Below are 20348 nucleotides of genomic sequence, written 5' to 3'. Positions count from 1 at the left end.
AAAATTGCAGAATGAATGTGAAATGCTATGTTTGTGGAAGATTTGGGCATTTATCTGATCAATGTAGATCATAAACCAGTCAAGGATATGGAAAGGCTATTTAGAGGAATAATGTAACTTGTTATGCATGCACCAAGATTGGAAATATTACAAAATTCTATAGAAGCAATAATGCACTGGCGAACAACAAAGGACCTAGTTTGAAGGGCAAAGAAAAGGTAGATGAAGTAAAGAAATAATTTTCAAAACAATGGATTAAGAAGAGTGATCAGAGAATTGATGAAACTATCTCTGCACTGGTAGAAAAGAGTAATCCTCCACCAACAAGAGATTCTTCATCTAACTGAGGAATAATCCTTAGGGGGTATTGCAGCAAATTGAAGATCATGCATTCTACCCTTGATTGATGGTGAGAAGATACATTTCTTCTTTACCGACAGGTGTGTTAAGTTTTACTTAACCAACAAGTATTTAATGCAGTTTTAAAGAACCTTTTTGGCTATAAAGCACCAGGAAACGCTCATTTTAAACTCATCAAGCATTCAAACAATTAGAGAGCGTGAAATTGAGCAAGGGCATTCTAAGGCAAAGCTGCGAAGTGATTTTTAGGCAATCTAATTTTGGTTAAGAGGTATTTATCTTTGAAATGGCTTCCTCATCTTCTATTCTAGAGTTTATTTCGAACCCTATCATTGTGGAAAACATCAAATGCCCTAGACCTATATTTAAGATTATCCTCGAGATTACAAAACAAGATGATTCTATTGGAGCTTTTTTGAAAATTCCTAAGGGTTTAGCATTTGCAAAAGAACCTAGAATTTACATACATTGCAACATAGAAAACCTAGGGACTGAAGAGTTGAAGAAAATGTTTAATGAGGTCATTACTGATGAACATGGTGCGATTAAACCTGAACATAAGCTTGTGGAAAATTTAGGTTTTGTAGAAATTCTGAATATTCCCGAATTTCCAAAGGAAGTTGCAAGACTTGTATTAAGTAGAGTCCATGAAGAGTTCATGTGGTTGGAGTCAGTTTGCAAGATAACCAAGGATGCAATTAAGGTAGTTAGTGGTTTACCTTCAACCGGTAGTTGACCTGATAAAACCAAGAAGATACCTAACAAGGGAGTTATGGATTTAACCACAACCACATTTGATAATAGGTCACTTAGAGTGAATGATGTTAAGGACATAAATGTAATATATGTGAGTATGGTACTAGGTTACAAAGCTACTCATGCAAATAGACTAAATTTTATTTCTAGTTTATGTATTCACAGTGCATATGAGATGGTAAACAATAATGCTAAGATTGATGTGTGTGAATAGCTTAAGGATGAATTAATTGAAAACCTAAATAAGATTAAGGGAGACAAGAAAGGTACTTTCTGTTTTGGAAATCTTCTAGTATGCCTAATGTTGTACTTTACCATGGAGATACCCGACATAGGTCACAAGGATTTTGGTTATGACATCCCGGTAGGAAGATAGATACAAGATGATTTCACTGGGATGGGAACTGATAGTATTAAGAACATTACAAACTACTTCAAAACATTCTAATCTAAGATGAGAGCAAGAGATAGACTACCACAGAGCAAAGTTGATAAATATGACAAGGAAATTTGTTTTGTGATTAAAAAAGATGAAACTTGGATAGAAGTAGCTGATGAATAATGATGAACAATAGATACCCCAACCGGTACTGAGAGTGGGGGGGTGTGAATCAGTACAGATAAAAACTCTCTTAGCAACTTATCTAGCTAAAGAAAAACCAATTGGTTATCACCATTAGTGAACTTAACCATGGCAATATCAGTTAAACATAGTAAGACACAAGACACCATAAACTGATAGGTCTGAATAATTCAAATACAATCAATTATGCAACATCAACTTCACCCATAAACATATGCATGTGGTATACTAAAAATACCATAACCTATTAACCCTGCATGCATTATCCTTCAAGTAAATACTTCATAAACATCACATGAAAATGCATAACACATAACACACAAATTTTTCATGTGGAAACCCAAATGGGAAAAACCACGGTGGGGATGAATACCCACAATCTTGTTTTGAACTCTTTTGAAGCTCGCCCTATTAGAAGCCTAGTCCAGTTAAAGACTTTACAATAAGGTTCTGCTAGGAACCGATCCTGTTAGAGATCACCCGGTTAATGGATGGCTATATACCCTATTAAAGGTTACCTCACTAGAGGATTTAAAGAACTCAATGATCTTGAGTCAATTGGTTACAGGTTTTACAATAAGCCTGTTAAAGCTACCTGGTAAAGGGATTTTCCATCTGTTGAAATGATTAGAAGATAACAGGAAAAACTACAATCTGATAACAACACTACATGCCAAGGCAGATCCTTTTCATATCCTCTACTCTGCAATCACACTCTGTAGTTTACCTCTTACTGGTCTGACAAGTATCAAGTATCTCTTCACTCGGATACATACACACAACATTTTCCAACAACTTTACAATAACAAACATCATCGACCTTATAGGCAACAGGTAGGTTGGTAACATAAACCTTAAACTCTAAGTATCTTAAGTTTACAACACAGGCGATCCAATCCTGACTGTCCAAACATATTGCATAGAGCATTACAAATTCAAACAGATCATAAGACAATCTGCATCGTTTATTCATCACTGTACATGGGAATCAGTAACCCATCACGCTCTCTTCTCATACCACTTAAGAAGAATGATCATTCCCGAGGTAGACTTCAAATGCGGTCGATCTTCTTATGCCGCAATCCTTCATGCGCACAAAGCTAGCATGGAACCTTGATCACATCTCTTAGCTAACTCATCATAGAGTATCATCAGTTCATCACACAAGCTGGATCACCAAACCGATAACCATAGAGCTGAGACTACCAACCGGTAATCACACTTAGTGAAACCCTGACACCGGTTCACTGTACCTCCTCATGCCTCTTTATACCAGTTCACTTACACTTATTGACATCAATGACAACATACATTATCATCATATGCCAATGATATCCAACAACAACAAGTCCTAGAACTATTTGGGTTACGAAGATGGGTTATGAGGTAGATCTACATGTTCTGGAAACGTATGCTAAAGCTCTACTTGATGCACCAAGGGAGCCATCTGTGAAATTCTTTGGTAATTCAGAAACTATTGAGATTAATGTATCTATGCAGAAAAAGACTAGAAGAAGAGAAATTTTTATCAGAGATGCCTCCAAGAAGGTGAAAGAAATCAAAGAAAATGTCATGAATATCAGTGGTATATCAGCCAGTGAGCTTGAAGGACTACAACCTGAAGCACATGTTTCACTAGTCGTAACATCCTCTGATATTGACAGTGGTAAGACTATTGAGTTTAAAAGAGTAGAAAGGAAGATAAAACCCTCACCGATACCCTCTCCTTCACCTAAGAAAACCAGAACACTAAGGAAGAAACAACAGGTAGTGAGGGAACCAAAGAAGAAACTTACACCTAAGAAGAAACAGACAATGGTTACCCCCTTACTAGATGTTTTACTGAATGAGATAACAAAGGAAGGTAATTTATTTAATATGAATAAATGGTATAATTCTTTTAATGATTCTGACATAAACACCATTGAGGAAAGCACCGTTCTACACTTGGATATATACAAGAAAGTTTTGATAGAAGTGACTGATGAGCTACCAAATGATTTATACATGAGATTGGAAGCTAAAAGGCTATATGCGATGGAACTACACAAGAAATTGAAAGTTGAACCACTCTTGGCTGTTCATCCGGTAAACTCCAAAGAAGAGATAGATGAACTTATTTCTGAAGCTAACCGGTCAGTATTTTCTAGTGGACACCGACAAGTAAGCCTGATGGCTGGAAGAGTTAAGGAGATTGCTAATGAGATTGGAGATAAATGGGATATATTCTTTGTTGAAAAGGAAAAGCAAGAGGAAAGGAGAAGACCTAAAAAGAAATTCAAAGTATATCAGAAAGACAAGGACAAGGGTAAAGGCAAAGTTGGTGGTATTCCAAACATAAAGGTTAAATATAGTCTTCCACTGCCACCTTTGGATACACCGGTATAGATAGAAGATCCATCAGTTATTGATACTGAAGGTATAACTCTTGACAATACTAATCCAGAGTTTGAGATACTCTTTACAATGAATGTGGATACTTAGGAGGTAAACATTGTTGTGGACAAGGAAACTACAGAGGTTAAGACAAATAATGTTGATAATCACAAGATTTGAGAGAAAACGACAAAAATTGTTGACTCTCAGGAAACTGAGATACCAACTCAAGCAGAGCAACTGACAGAGACTAAAAAACCTACAGAGGACAAAGGTACTAGCATAGAGCCACCAAAATCTGAGAAACCGACAGTAGAACTTTTAGAGAAACAAACTGAGGTAGAGGTTCATGTTGAGACTAAGATACGGGTAGTTACAGAGACACTGAAACAATTTGAGAAACCATTAAAGGTTGAGGTGCAAACACAGACAAATCCACCGGAAGAAAATATAAGTAAAATGGATACATCTGATGAAAATAAAGAGGACATAGTGAAGGTGATTGGTCAGACATCCATTGAGATGAAATCTACAGTTGAACCGAGTACATCTATAGGTGAATTTAGACCAACTAACATAACACAGGTACTTTTGGATTCTATTAAGAGGATAACTAATTGCAATGTGCGTGTGTGAAAAAGTGAAATAAGTTTGATAGCTGTAGGTACAACACTTCAATTAAGTCATTACATGTATGGTTAGTAAATCAATAATCAATAAATAATAAACCATAACAAAGTGACTAATTTCCTTCTAAAAGATGCGAGTATAAGATTGCTCTCATAATTTTATAAGCAATACCAGTGACTAGATTACACCAAGACGAAGGATTTAATCCATATGAGCATGAGATTAAATTAAATGGATGAATAACTAAAGCAATAATGATTCAAGCAATATGGATTCAAGCAATAATGAAATAAATTAAACTAAGATGTAATAATCTCAAAAAAGCAGAATATCTTCAATGACTCCATAGCAAAATCAGCATAATAATAATAATCTCCAAGCGTGTTCTCAAAAATCTCTAGGGTGTTTTGGATGAGAGCTGAAGCTAAATTTATAAAGAATTCTCAAGAGAGATAATGAAAAAACTCAATTTAGGATTAATTGAAAATAATTGAGAAATCAGGTTCAGTTAACCTTGAGATAGATTCCAATTATAGTTTAATTGAAATGCATTTAAATAAGAAGTTCAAGTTGCATTAGAAATAATAATTAATTAATTCCATGCAATTATTTGATTTATTCAAGAAAAGGGTCTTTTCAATGCAACTGAACTTCTTTTTCTGAAAAGCTTTGAGTTCCAATTTTAGAGATTGATTAATAATTCAATTAATTGCTTTTCTGATTTCAAGTTCTAAATTTAGAAGAAGAAATAATATCTCAAGTTTGATTTCTCTCTCAATTCAATTCTTTTATTTTATTTTCAATTTAACTCTTGCTTTGTAATTAATTCGTCTTTTGTAATAAATCAATTCCTTTTTTGCATGATTAAATGACAAATTTGTTAATTAATTAAATATGCTAGGATATTTAATAAATTAAACATGATAACTGATCAAAATGATATTCTTGGAATGATTTAATTAATTAATTAAATATTTAATTAATATTGAGTAATTGGTTTGCCATGTGACATTTGATGATTAAAGAATTAATTAATGTGCTCAAAGTTGATTTAATTGCCTTTGGTTAGGACCTTGGTGATGTTGTCGAGATTAGGGGCCCATGGTTTAGATGACCAATTTTAGGGTATTACATTTGCCCCTCTTTGAATTAATGTGCGAGCAACGCGTTGGTTCAAAGAATAGTTGATGTCTAGGAGATGTCAGTTTTGAACTTGATTGAACACAAACCAGATGAAAAGCGAGGTGTTTAGCTTGATTTGAAGCAAAGAAGCTGAACAAAGTTGATTAAAGTGAAACCGATCCCAAACTTGATTGAACTAGGAATGATAGAGAGTAAAGATACCAAAATTGAACTTGATTGATCAAGAAGTAGATCTTACTGATCTAGAACTTGATTGATCTAGACACAACGAGCGAAGATAAAATCGATCTTGAACTTGATGGATCAAGATACGATGAGCAGAGATAAACTATCCAACTTGATTTGATGCGATGAAACTGAACACCTGCTTAGATTGAGCGTGTGATCGAAGATACTCTTTAAACCCTTGATTGAGTTTAAACGAATAATCAGCTTGATGAAAAGCGATGAAACTGATTAACATTAAGAGATTGATTCAAAATAAGACAAATATTAGCTTGATTTGAAGCGATGAAACTGATATGCCCCTAGCGATTGATTCGATTCAGATGATCGAGAGATCTCAACTTGATGTAAAGTGATGAAGCTGAGATGCCCCTTAGCAATAAGAATTTGATTTTCTTTAGTTGAAAAATATTTTTGCTTGAATTTGATGAAGATTTGAAAATTTTCTCGACTTTGAAGATGTGAGGTCATGAGGTCACTTGTACGCCCCCTCGGGAGCAAAATCGAAAGATAGCGAGGGTACATGATTATAGTCAATTTTTGGCGATGCTAAGTGATTTGAGCACAAATGATTCAGAGGAATTTTTTTAGATTTGGCGTTGATTCATGAGAAATTTAGTGCAAAGTGATATGTAGAATTGAAATTGAGATTCAATGTTGATTCATGAGAAATTGAGCGCAAAGTAAAGCGAGAATGAGCATTTGATGAAAAAGCATTAAGTGGTTCAAATTATGAAATTGACTAGGAAAATAATCTCGTATTTTGATTTCGATCCCAAAAATGGAATCAGAACGGGCAAATTAGCGAAGGGTACAATTTTCATGTCCATCGGAGCAAGTTGAAAAATTAGGGTTTTGGCTATATATGGGGTAAAAGTGTCATTTTCAATTCATTTTAACCCTTCAAGTTTGAAAATTCAAAAAGATTTCTGTGAAGAAAAATGGTGGTTCCCACTCATATGCATCAATTCAAGCACTAGAGATGACATAATCAACCTCAGAACTATGAGCCAACGGTAAGTGATCAATCTTAAGCCTATTATTCTTTTCAATTTTGATTTTTTTTGGTTGATTTTTTCAATTTTTGGCGCGTTGAAGTCGGGTTTTCTCATTTTGTCATGCGAGACAGGATCCTGTCTCGTATGACAAACTGATGAAGTCTATTTTTTTATTTTATCCCACCAGTTTTGTCATTCTAAGCCTACCCTTGTATCGTACAAAAACATTCAAAAGAGCCCCTTTTTTCGTCCTAAGGCTAGTATTTGTCGTATGGGAGTCTTTTCTCGTACTAGACCTATTTTTGATTTGTACGAATTTCTGCCCCTACTGTGTTTTGTCATTTGGAAAACAGTGAGCATTTTTGAAGGTGCAAACTTGAAATTTTGATTTTGCAGTTGATGTAGTTGGATTTGTGTGATGTTTTACTTCTCTGATAGGCTAATTTGAAATGTTTTCTGATGCTCTGTTGTTTGATTTTTGTAGGTTCGATTTCCTCACGTTCTTTTCAGATGTGTGTATCCACCAATGATGACATTAGTGCATCAGTTGTCAGAGGTTGACCAGGCTCATATTGATTTGTGTGGATTGACCCACCTTCTTGATTTACCTGATTCTTGTGTGAATCATGATATGCTCACGATGTTAGTTGAGGTTTCATTATGAGCATAACACATTCGATTTTCCAGTTGGGGAGATGACCATCACTCCTGAGGATGTTTATAGGATTATCCATATCCCTTTTGCTGGGGGTAAGGTAGATTATGATGCAGTGTTGCTTCCTGGATTACAGGTTGTCAAACATGTTTTTAGGGATCCAAATATTTTGACACGTTCTATCAGTTGGGATGTGATGATGAGCAAGTACAATGAAGATTTTACACTTGCTTGCATCTTGGCAAGGTTTATTGTCTATTTTCTTATGCCAGATAGGAGACAACAGGGATTTTTGTGTGGATGGGGCAGGATTCTGGAGAGGCTTGTTGAGACGCCTCAGAGATTAGGCTGGGGTTCTTGTATATTAGGATACATGTATCGTGAGATGCATGAGATTGTTTATAGGGAGGGGAAGAGCATGGCTATCAGAGTTTTGATCTTACAGGTATGGGCTTGGGAGTACCTCCCAGTATGCAGGCCGATTGTAGATGACGATAGAGATCTTGGTCAACCCTTTGTATATAGATATTTAGGTTATGTCACTCAACCCCATCTGGAGAAGACAAATTTTTGGAAATGACATGTAGATGACTTGATATCCATGACATGGAGGCCTTACAGGGGTTTAGAGTCGTGGGATGATTGGAGGATTGTTTGGAGAGATCTGTTTGTTACTCACCCACTCATTAGCAGATCGCAGACTGTGGTTGAGTGATTCATGGTTTCTCGAGTGATGAGGCAGTATGGTAGACCTCAGGGGATCTCGCAGGAGTTCACTACATACACATCATATGCGGATGAGGAGAGGTGGGGATGGGCACCAGGGTTATCTTATGCCTTGGGTATGTAGGAGTTGACTGGATTACAATGACTCATATGGGATTACATGGATGACATTGCAAATGTAGGGGTATTGCCCCAGTATAGGGATTGCTTCCAGCAATACCCTTTCCCTAGATTCACTGATCCAGCAGAGAAGGAACCTCGTATTGAGGAGATTGAGGATGATGCCCCCACATAGGGATAGGGCCAGGGATAGAGAGCCAAGTCTCTGAGGCAGACAGGTGGCGATCCTGGTGCTAGCAGTAGCAGGTTTCCAATTGGAGGTAGACAATAGAGGGGTGAGGGTGGATCCCTAGGTAGTGTTGGTGTTAGGTTGGGTGGAGGTGACGAGGAGCGAGTAGCTCCAAGATAGTTTAGACAGAGATGAGAGGAGCAGGGTGGAGCCAGAGGTGGAGATGGAGATGGAGAGCCTATGAGAGATGAAGGGGCCAACACAACGTAATCGATGAGAGCACACCTAGTGAGTTTATAGTCACAGCTGACAGTGGCATAGACACAACTAGCAGATCGAGACCAACAACTAGCGGATCTTAAAGTGGAGAGATATCATTAGGTTGCAGTGATGAGGGTAGAGAGAGACACTCTTCAGTAGGAGGTTTTGCACCAGATGAGTCAAGCAACCTATTATGTTGTGGCTTACAACGTAGCTATTCCTGTAGCGCAGCAGGTTGTACCCTACTCATAGTATATGGCACGATCAGAGGGAGCTCGAACACCTCATCAAGATCCCAGTCAGTAGGCTCCACCTCCTCCACCAGGCGATGAGGGAGAGGCCAAGAGCTAGATATTATTTTTGTAGCTTTGAGATTTTTTGTAGACACACCCATTTTTTTGTAGCCTATACGATTCTTGCTCCGATGGGAGTTTGTAGATGTCAATTGACATCATTTTGTACTCTGAGACTTTATACGATATATATATATATATATATATATATATATATATATATATATATATATATATATATACACACACGATATCTGATTTGACTTCATTGTACTTGTGTTGATTTGTTTTTGAGATGCTTTCTATATGATTTATTCTATATGTATGCATTTCTTATTTAGCATGGATGCATGTAATGCAGATGAATATGAATGTTTGTTTTTGTTTCTTTTCATATGCAAATAAATGACGAAAATGAGTAATGAGTAATGCAAATTTTCTTTTTCTCTATGCAATAAGATGAATGCGAATGAGTGATAATGAAATGTATGAATCTATATAAGATGCTTATGTATGCAACTAACATCTCAATACACAAGTACTCGATTGGAGAAATGATGAAAAAGAGACCACTTAGCTAAGAAATGATGATGCATCCAACTCTCATTAAGAAGATAAAGAGATTATTACCATACCGAAATCACTCTAAATTCACAAAATACAGAATGAAATGCAAAATGAGATGCAAAATGAAATGCAACCTAAACCTAGTCACTGGACTTAAAATGCGTAAGTTTCATCACTGAGCATAAAAAACATAACATGCAGATTAGAGTTCCTGTCTTTTTATGTGCAATATTAATTATCTTGTCTGCAATGACCCTTTTTTCATTCATATCCTTGGACAGATTTCACAGGGACCTGAATTGCATGATAAATAAATTCTCTCAAAACAGACAAAGAAATGATGGGAACCTCCCTGTAGCATACAAATAAGCGGAGTCGAGGTATGTGTGCCTATTTCACCCTGATGTGAAGGCTCTTATCATAGACACCCAACTTATTAGATGTTTCCAGATCATCAGAATCATTCCTACAATAAAACAAAGAAAACATTATGCCCCCAATCCTTGCTTCTCTTAGTCAAGATATACTTCCTCGAGTTACTCAGAGGGATAATAATAAAAAATCATTATAAAAGACAACATATAAAGTAAATTTTAATTCATAGCTCAAGCTATTTAGTGATTGTTTTCAGTAATGTTGTTTTGCTTGTGTACTTAGTGATAAAACTCTTCAGTAATTAGGAGACATGTGACTGACTCAGAGTGGATGACCAGGTTTCACTAACAGATAGATGACTTGGTTGATATTGCTTAGGACATGTAGTGTGCTCTATCAATTAACCTAAGACTAGGACATTGACTAGTTTCAAGCCGTGAGGGTTCCAATGAACCAGAATGTCACAAATGTGACTGAAATATGTACAAGCAATAATAAAGATACATGAGAGCAGGAAATGCCAACGTTGCATTGATAGATGGAGCGTTGAGTACAAGAGGTGCCTATTTGCCAGGTTTTCACCTACTTGGTAGAGATTCATTTTTTTTTTACCAAGGTGCCTGTTTACCAGGTTTTCACCAGGGCATTTTTTTTTCTTTTTCTCTCTTTTTTTCTTCTTTTTTTTTTCAGGACATTTTCAGCCGTACAGATTACTGGAGCAGAGAATGCTAAGTGAAAAATTTATTCAAATGGATGGCGTTAATCGGTTCATGGAGCTGATAGGCACCAAAGCCAAATATTGCAGTAATGATATAGGGACCTAGCTAGTTGGGTTCAAACTTTCATTTGTTATCTCGAAATTGTTGATTTTTAGGATTTTCTCTCAGAACTAGGTCACCAACCTGAAATTGTCTTTGTCGAACCTTCTTGTTATATCCTCTGGACATTCTCTGAGATGATCAAATGCCACTTGCCAACATTCATCTAGCAATTCGAGTTCTTCCAATCTAGATATCCTATAGTCTTCATTAGTAACAAGACCTTGCAAAGAAACTCTTAGAGATGGTATTTCTACTTCAATAGGTAATACTGCTTTGGACCCATACACAAAAGAAAAAGGTGTAACCCCAGTAGGTGTTCTGATACTTGTTCAGTAAGCCCATAATGCAAGATTGAGTTGCAGATGCCAATCCTTCCCAAATTTGTTTACTGTTATGTGTAAGATAGTCAACGATTTTTTGTTGGATGCCTCAACTTGTCCATTACCTTGAGGGTAATATGCAGATGATGAGTGTTGTCTAATTTTGAATTTCTCACAGAGCTCGTCCAGATCTTTATTCTTGAATTGTCCTCCATTGTCAGTCATGATGGATGAAGGTATCCCATACCTGTAAATGATATTATTTAGAGTGAACATAGCTACTTGTTTACTGGTTGCTTTGATGAGCGGAACCGCTTCTACCCACTTAGTGAAGTACTCAGTGGCAATTATGATAAACTTGTGTCTGTTGGATGATGCAGGATAGATCTGACCAATGAGATCAAAGGCCCATTGTTGGAAAGGCCAATGTGTGATGAAGGGTATGAGATCCCTTGCTGGAGCATGTATGAGATTTCCATGTAGCTGACATTTCTCACAAGTTTTAGAAAAATTTATAGCGTCCTTCTCCATGTCTGGCTAGTAGTAGCCAACCCTTAGTAGTTTCTGAGCTAAAGTAAGACCATTCAAATGAGATCCACAAATATCTTCATGGACTTCTGATAATGCATGTTTAGACTCTTCAGTTTCTAGACACTTAAGTAATGTACCATCCAAACTTTGCCTAAACAAATCATTATCAATGATGACATACCATGAAGCGTTTCGAGTTAGGTTTCTTTTCTCATTACGGGTAAGATTTTCTGAAATAATTTGGTCACGTAGATAAGAGTAAATGTGGTTATATCGAGATGAGTCATGTCCAATAATAGAACAGACTATCTGGGACTTAGGAGAATCATAGGAAGGGTAATGTAACTCTTCCACTAGGAATTCAAAGCAAAAATTAGATTCCTATAACTCAGGTATAGACGCCAATGTTGTCATAGCATCTGCTGCTTTGTTTGCTGATCTTGAAATATGCTGGAATGATCAAAAAGTAAAATACTTCTTAAGATCATCAACCATTCTCTTATAAGGCATCATTTTCTCATCTCGAGTCTGATATGTATCATTGATTTGATTGATAATTAGTTGAGAATCTTCATAGATATGTAGCTACAGAACCTTCCATTCAATAGCTAGCTTGATCCCGTTTACCAAAGCTTTATACTCTGCAATATTGTTTGTGCAAGGGAAAAGAATCTTATAATCCTTTGGGATTGAATATTTTTGAGGAGTAATAAATAGTATTCCAACACCGACACCATTTTGAGTGAAAGACCCATCAAAGAACATCTTCCAGGGTTGTTGAGTAAGGTGTGTTATTGATTCATCTGGAAACTCTATATGCAACGATTGAGTGTCTTCAAGTGGAGCTTCAATGAGTTGATTTGATATTACCTATCCTTTGATGGATTTGTGTTCCACACATTCAATATCAAACTTTGTAAGTACCACGACCCATTTTGCCAATCTTCTTGTGAGTGTTGCTTTGTTGAGAAGATACTTGAGCAGATCAGTTTTAGCTACTAGCTTGATGGAATGTGCCAACATGTAGTGTCTCAATTTTTGTGATGCAAAGACTAATGCCAAGCATGATATTTCTATTATAGTGTAGTTCATTTCATAAGACACCAATGTTCTGCTGATGTAATATATAGCTTTCTCTTTTTTATTTTCATCCTGTTGTGCTAGAAGTGCCCCCAATGATGAATCAGTGGCTGATATGTATAAGATCAATGGTTTTCCCTGAATTGGTGGATTGGACAGGTACTATTTGATCTGCTAAAGGTGTTGTTCACATTCTCGATCCTAGTTGTATATTAATCCTTTCCTTAATACTTTTGTGAAAGGTTGAGCTTTGTTTACCAGCTAAGAAATGAAGCATCCGATTGATTGGAGATGCCCCTGTAAACTTCTCATTTGACTGATGTTCTTTGGAGGTGGCATTTCCATTATAGCTTGGACCTTCTTAGGATCAACCTTGATTCCCTTCTTTGAAATGATGTAGCCAAGTAGTTTACCAGATGTCACTCTGAATGCACATTTTTTTGGATTTAGCCAGAGTTTGAATTTTTACATTCTATCTAGTATAGGGCCTAGCTCTTGAATATGCATGGATCTCTTCATAGTCTTTACCAAAGTGTCATCAACATAATCTTCCATATTCTTATGCATCATGTCATGAAAGATAGTGGTTACTACTCTTTGGTAAGTTGCTCCTGCATTCTTCAGCCCAAATGGTATGACATTCCAACAAAAGGTTCCCCATGCACAGGTGAAAGCTGCCTTTTCTTGATCTCCAGGAGCTATTTTGATCTGATTATAACCAAAGAATCTATCCATCAGTGAGTACATCTCATACCCAACAGTCATATTGACTATCATATCAATGTTTGGCAATGGAAAGTCATCCTTCAGACAAGCTTTGTTGAGATTTCTTAAGTCTGTGCAAACCCTAATAGATTTATTTGCCTTTGACACAGGTACTATGTTTGAAATCCATTCCGCATAGTCTATAGCTCTGATAAATCTAGCTTTTAGCAGTTTTTCTAGCTCAGCTTTGACTAGTAGTGCCATGTGAGGGTGCATGTTACAAAGTTTTTTCTTGCCTGGTTTAACTCCTGGTGTGATAGAAAGATGATGCATGATAAGATTAGGATCTAGGCCTGGCATATCAGAGTATGTCCATGCAAAATTGATCTTATTTTTTGAAAAGAGATGAGTGAAATCTTTCAATTCTTCCACTGATAATGATTGAGCTACATGAATGATGTATGGTGTCTCTTGACTCCCAATGTTCACTAGTTGAGATGGCTCAATCAATATAGAAGATATCTCCTGGAAGTGACTTGGTAGTATATCGAGTATCTCACCTTCAAGCGCCTCAGAGAGGATTTCACCCTTAGGTATGTCTTTTATTTTCTCTTTTTTAGATTCTGACACCACCACAATATGGTTTTCACCATCAAATCTTTTATTTTTATTTTTGCTACTAAGATACTTGATATCTATTTCAGTCATGTTTTCACTCTGTTCACTGGTGGAAGAGTCCATAGGTTCAATTGCATTGAGATAATAGGCTAATGTATAGTCATTGGCAAAAGTAGGTATATTCATGGGCTGGTCTTGTAAAGTACAATCAATTAGTTCTGGATGTACTAAGGATAAATTTTGGACAGGTTCGAGGGAGTTCATGGTATTGTCATCACAACTGTGGATAAAAAAGTCAATTTCGAGAAGGATACCTTGCATAAATATCTCGAGACCAAGAAGAGTCAGGACATGATTATTAAAGTGTGCGTTAATATTTAGTTGACCTAATCTAATAGACATACTTGTAGCATCATTCTCTATGCCAGAATGGAATTCGTACCATGGTTTGATAGCAATAAGATCAGTAGACATATTTTCATCATTTACATCAGATGATTCAGAGTTGGATGTTGAGTATAGGACTGTTGTAAAAGTCATCAGAGTCATCGGATGAAGTTTTTGAGTCTTCTTCAAGTGATTTAGTGAGTATATGTATGGTATCAACACCAACATCTTTAATGCTGCAAGTTCCTTCAAGATCTGGCTCATTTATCATTTTTATCCGACACACTTGTTGATATGATCTTGATGTTTTTGTGATTCCTTGTCGTCTACTCCATTCAGCTTCCTCTGGACTGATGACTAGATCTTCTTCTGTAGCTTCCAATTCTTCCTGTGTAGTGCTATATATGATTTGTTCTATTTTATTAGAGGGGTATATAATAGATGAAAAACTTTATGGTATTCTTCCTTCCTCCAGCCCTTGTTCATAGTCTGCTTGTCTTCTTAGTCTAATTTCCTGTATTTCCTTTTCTAGTTTTATGCACATCAACTCTTGAGTATCATCTATGATACTGCTAGTCTCTTGTGGAGTTTTTGTAGTGGATGTATCTAAGAGGTGATATGGACCCCATTCATACTCATTTGAGTCAGTCTCTGAATCTTCTACTTGTTGCCTACCAGTGTATGTAACTGAAATTTTCAGCGGTGTAAACAATTCCATGATTCTTTCTACTTCCTCTTTTATATCTTCTGGGACTTCTATTTATTGTAGTGTTGTAGCTGATACCATCGGAACTTGAGTGTTGACAATTTGTTCTCTCTTGATTGCTAGTTCCTCTTATTCGATTTCATAACAGTCTTGAAGTTGTGGAGTGTTTACTTCCTATAATGTTGATGTTGGCATTCTTGATGTTTATGATGTGATTGTCATTGATTGACACACACTTGCATTGAGATCTCCTTTATATGTATGGGCTTAAGCTCAACCGAAATATGGTACAACCGGTATGTTGTATTATATTCGTTAGACTATTGGTGTTTTGCAGATTGTGTTTACCGGTCTGAAGCGGCATGTCGACCCCAAGCGGTTCGTGGATCCCAAGTGGTACGAGGGATTATAGCGGCATAACACATTTTTGCTAGTCTTAATTTTTGTCAAACCGGAAACTAGTATTTTGTATGAACCAGTAATACTTTGTGATGAGTTACCAACTGACATTTTGTGATAAGTTTCCATCCACCGATTGTTTGACGGTGCTGACACTTTAACGGTGCTTTTTGTGTTGCGTTACCAAGTATGTCCAGGTTCATTGAACCTAGGGAATTGGATTGTAAACCTATTGGACTGACATGAAATCGGATTCCTTTATAAGGACATCATGTCTAGGGTTTTAGGTTGTTGCTATTATTGTTGGTATTGTTGATGTTGTTGCTAGGGTTTAAGGTGGTTGAGGAGTTAGAGAGTATGAATGTGTAGAAGATAGAAGTAATGCTGGAATGCATTAGAAACGAGCTATCAAGGATCTAATCAAGCAATCTGTGCTATTTGCTAGATCACTCACTTGTTGATTACTCACATCTTTGACAAGTCTGTAGCCCTTAACTGGGTAGGCCCAAAAGCGTTTTGTAAATCCTCTAACAGGGTGGTTCACATCTGTGGATCTAAAATCCTCTAGCAAGGTAGTCTTTAATTGGACTTATCTCCTAACAGAGATTGAGATTCCTAACAGGATCTATTCTGGTAAAGAACATTGCAAGACCTTAACCGGTCTGACCTTAACCAGTCTGGTTCCTATTCTGTAGATAGTTACTTGTGAGTTTCATCTCACCATGGTTTTTCCCATTTGGGTTTTCACGTCAAAATCTCTTGTGTTATGGTGTTTGTGCTTTTGTGGGTGAATGCATTATTTGCTATTTGGTTTGCATGTGTGCTAACCGGTTTGTTTGCTAAACTATTTTATCGGTTTACTGTTAGTCTTGCAAAGTGTTTAAGTGGAAAGATTTTTGGCATACTAATTCACCCCCCCTCTTAGTATTCATCAATTGGTATCAGAGCCTACCTTTCTATAAGTTTAACCACTTGGAAAGAGATATGGGGGAATACACATTAAGGGAACTTACTCATTGACTCACATAGTCTAAGCAAGCCTATGATGATCTTATGGTTAAATACAAGGCATCTCAAGCAAAAAGGAGAGAACATGCAAAAAAGTTGATTGAGCTATCTGAAAATAGTTCCTCTGATGAGGCGAACATGGAAGCCTTGATTCAAGAAGTAGAAATGCTAAATGAATCCAATTCCAACCTGAGAAAAGATTTGGAAGGACTAACTATTCGAATGTGCCAAGAGCTTGAGAACCAGAGGAAAGCTGAAGATCTAGTCAAAGACAAGGATCATGAAATCTCCAAGTTAAAGCAAGAGATCAGTGCCCTAACTGCTCAACTCCATGCGAGCAAAGTGGAAAAGGAAGACATGCAAGGAGAACTGAACATTGCTATCTCTGAGAATGAAAACTTGATGGAAACAAATGCTGCTATTTCCAAAGAACTCTTTGAGTCAAAGGAAATACTTGCTAAGTTCAACAAGAGTACTGTCAAGCTAGAGCAAAAGCTTGAATCTACCAAACCTATCAAGAATACTGATGGACTTGGTTATTCTAGTCATAAGGAAGGTGAGACCTCTGGTACAAATGCTAGAACATCAAAGAATCAACCGACATCAAAGGATAAAGGTAAGCAAAAGTTTAAACCTATTTGCTTTAATTGTCTTAAAGAAGGACATATTGCCAATGTGTGTAGGAGTAAGGCTTACAATAATTTTCCTTATTTCCTAAATGATAAGCCTAGATCCTATAAATTCAATGGTAACTGTTATGAATGCAACAAGTTTGGGCATAGAGCATCTAAATGCAGGTATGTTATGAATAACGCTGGAAGATATCCTCAGAGAACCCAAGGATTTGGTCCTGAACCTTTTGTGAACTAGAATGACAACCGATTTAATGCCTTCAATCATCAGCCAAGAAGCGGTGGCTATCAAGCGGCAACTAGATGGAAAGAAAACTGTTGGATTTGTCATGGTCATGGTCACATTGCTACAACATGCAAAAGGAAGAATGGAAACATGAACAATGGACCTTGGAAAGCACCTGGATTGGTCTATTATGACTCCAAATCGAGTCACATTGTCAGATTCTACAGAAGTAGAAAGAGTATATCAGATGATATACTGGTTACTCTGGGAGGAAAGATTGATGTTGACATTGTTCAAGTAGATATGAACAAGACTTAGAAGAAGAAACCAGCGGTGTTAGAAGAGGAACCGGTTTCTACACCTAGTGTGGAAATCACAAAACTAGCAAACTAAGCTTTAGAAAAGCTTAGGGGGAGCAAACAACAAAATGTTTTGAACCCCTGGTTTATACCAGTAGAAGACCTTAGCTGGTATGCAATACCTGTCATTTGGCAGAAGACCAGAAATGGTAAAAGGGAAATTAGGGTTTACGCCCTAATGGTGGAGCATTTATTACGGTAGGTGAGGAATATGTTTAAAATGATTTTTCAAATCATTTCTCACTATCAGTTTTCGAGCGAAGAAAAGTGATTTGTGCTATGATTTTGAGAAATTTAGAAACCTTTAAGGAGATTCAAATTCAAATTGCAAATGGTCAAGTGAAGAATGCAAAGTGGTGATTCTGCAACCGATGGAGTGTGAGGTGGAGAAGAATCTGAAAGCCCTAAATTCATGATTTTCGAAAGGTATTTTTTGAGTTTTCAGTTTCTATCATGGCTTCTGCATCCCATACTAGCTCTAGTACATCTTTAGATTCAACAAGCTTTATTCAATGCAAGTCTAGATATAATGCCCTATCACAAGTTTTAGCTAGTTTGATAGTAGAAGAGGGAATCTCATATTACATAGATTGTAAAATCGAAGACCTGGGGTCTCTAGCAATTCACTTGCAACTAGGTTTATTTTGTGGACAAGATAAAAAGATCAAATCGAAGTATAGTATTTTGGAGAAGAAAAAGCTCCACAATGCTGTTTATTTCTTGGAGGATTTCACAGATGATCACATTAGGATCATCCTAAGTGGAGTTCATGGTGACAAGATGTACTTGGAAAGAACGCATGATATTACACCACAAGCAATTCATGCCGTCACCAGTTTCTACAATACAGGAGAAGTGTCAACCCTAAGGACGGTAAGCAAGACTGAAATGTCCAAATTCACCGATTCAGTGAGTGATTCACAAGGTATGACCATCAATTCAATCAAGGATGATCTAGTCAAGTATGCCTGCATGGTGATAGGCTACTAGACATTCTTTGCTAGTAGACTTAACTCTGTATCTACTGCAGTGGTAAATGCTGCTTACCGGATGATCAAGGAGGATGCATCTTTTGACCTATGCACCAGTATGCAAAGGCAACTCCTCTTGAATCTTAAATTGATCAAACAGGATAATGCATTGAGGTTTAAGTTTGGACAACTATTGGTTGGGTTGTTCTTTTACTTCCAAGGCTACTTTCCAGGAGTAGGTGATGTCCAGTGGTCTGCTGACCAACCGGTAACCAAGAAAATCAAGGAAAGCATTCAAGCAGTTGGAACCGGTTACCCTGAAGTTCTGAACAAGTACTTTGATGAGTTCAGACGCAAAATGAGTCAGAGGGTGAGAATATCAGGTGATATTGTCAAGAAATATGAAGATGATATCTGTTTCACCATTAAAGTGGATCAATGCATAATGGAGGCTATTGAGCCCAGAGAGGAGGAAGTGGAGCCTATGGGCTATGAGATAATGAATGATATGCTACAAGGATATGCCTCTACCCTTATTGCCTCACCACTTGATCCAAAGGCAAAAAGAACTGGTACCTACCTAGAAAGGATAACACTGGCTGAGGAACCCTCAGCAAAGAAAGGAAAAGAACCTTCAGTGAAGAACGTAAAAGCAGTGCCTTTAGCATCAACACTAGCTACTACAGCCAGTCCTAAAGTGACCAAGTGGTCACCGGCTAAAAAGAAACCAAAAGCGGCACCTGCTAAAGTGTTCAAGAGAAAGAGGAAGACAAGGAATACCTCACCAGACTCAGAAGAAACTCTGTCTGAGGAAAAACCAAAGAAGACACGTCAAGCAAAGAAAAAGATGAAGAATGAACTGGCATCATCGACATCGGTAAATATTGACATCTCCTCCTACAAACCTTTGACACATTATCAAAGAACTATCAAAAACATTAGGAGAATAGTGTTAAATGATTTGATTGATTGTTTTGATAACTTTAATGATGATGAAAAGGAAGCGGTTGAAAAAGAAATAATTCAGTATTTATGTGTTAATGACTGGTCGCCTTCAGAAATTAGATCTGAGACACCAGATTCTTTGTATAAATCCTTAGACAATAAATGGCGCATTGGCATAGAGCAGGAATAGGAAATGTGAGAGAAAGTTTTTTTTGAACATTTTCCTATTGTATCAAATTCAGAATTGTTTGAAGTAATGAACAAATACAAAGGCCTCTTCTCCATGAGAAGAAGAAGACTCCTGTTACTAGAAGGGAAGGGTAAATAAGTGCTCAAGAATACACACACCCTTTCTCTAGAAGCTCTGAAGATGCATCGAGTGGATGAAGCCAATAGGAAGGCT

The 20348-nt window shown here is 36.9% G+C and overlaps 1 protein-coding gene across 1 annotated transcript in view; it reads left to right on the top strand.

The window, feature by feature from the left end:
- The window catches only part of LOC131874299 (uncharacterized), a 55412-nt gene that overhangs the window by 17214 nt on the left and 17850 nt on the right, over nucleotides 1–20348 (top strand). The window contains exon 4 of the mRNA XM_059217598.1: nucleotides 4286–4660. Coding sequence (XP_059073581.1) covers nucleotides 4286–4660 — 375 coding nt within the window. The remainder of the gene's footprint in view (nucleotides 1–4285; nucleotides 4661–20348) is intronic.

This window comes from Cryptomeria japonica, chromosome 3, assembly GCF_030272615.1.
Source record: "Cryptomeria japonica chromosome 3, Sugi_1.0, whole genome shotgun sequence".
Classification (NCBI taxonomy): Eukaryota; Viridiplantae; Streptophyta; class Pinopsida; order Cupressales; family Cupressaceae; genus Cryptomeria; species Cryptomeria japonica.
This window is presented reverse-complemented; position numbering and strand designations above follow the sequence as displayed.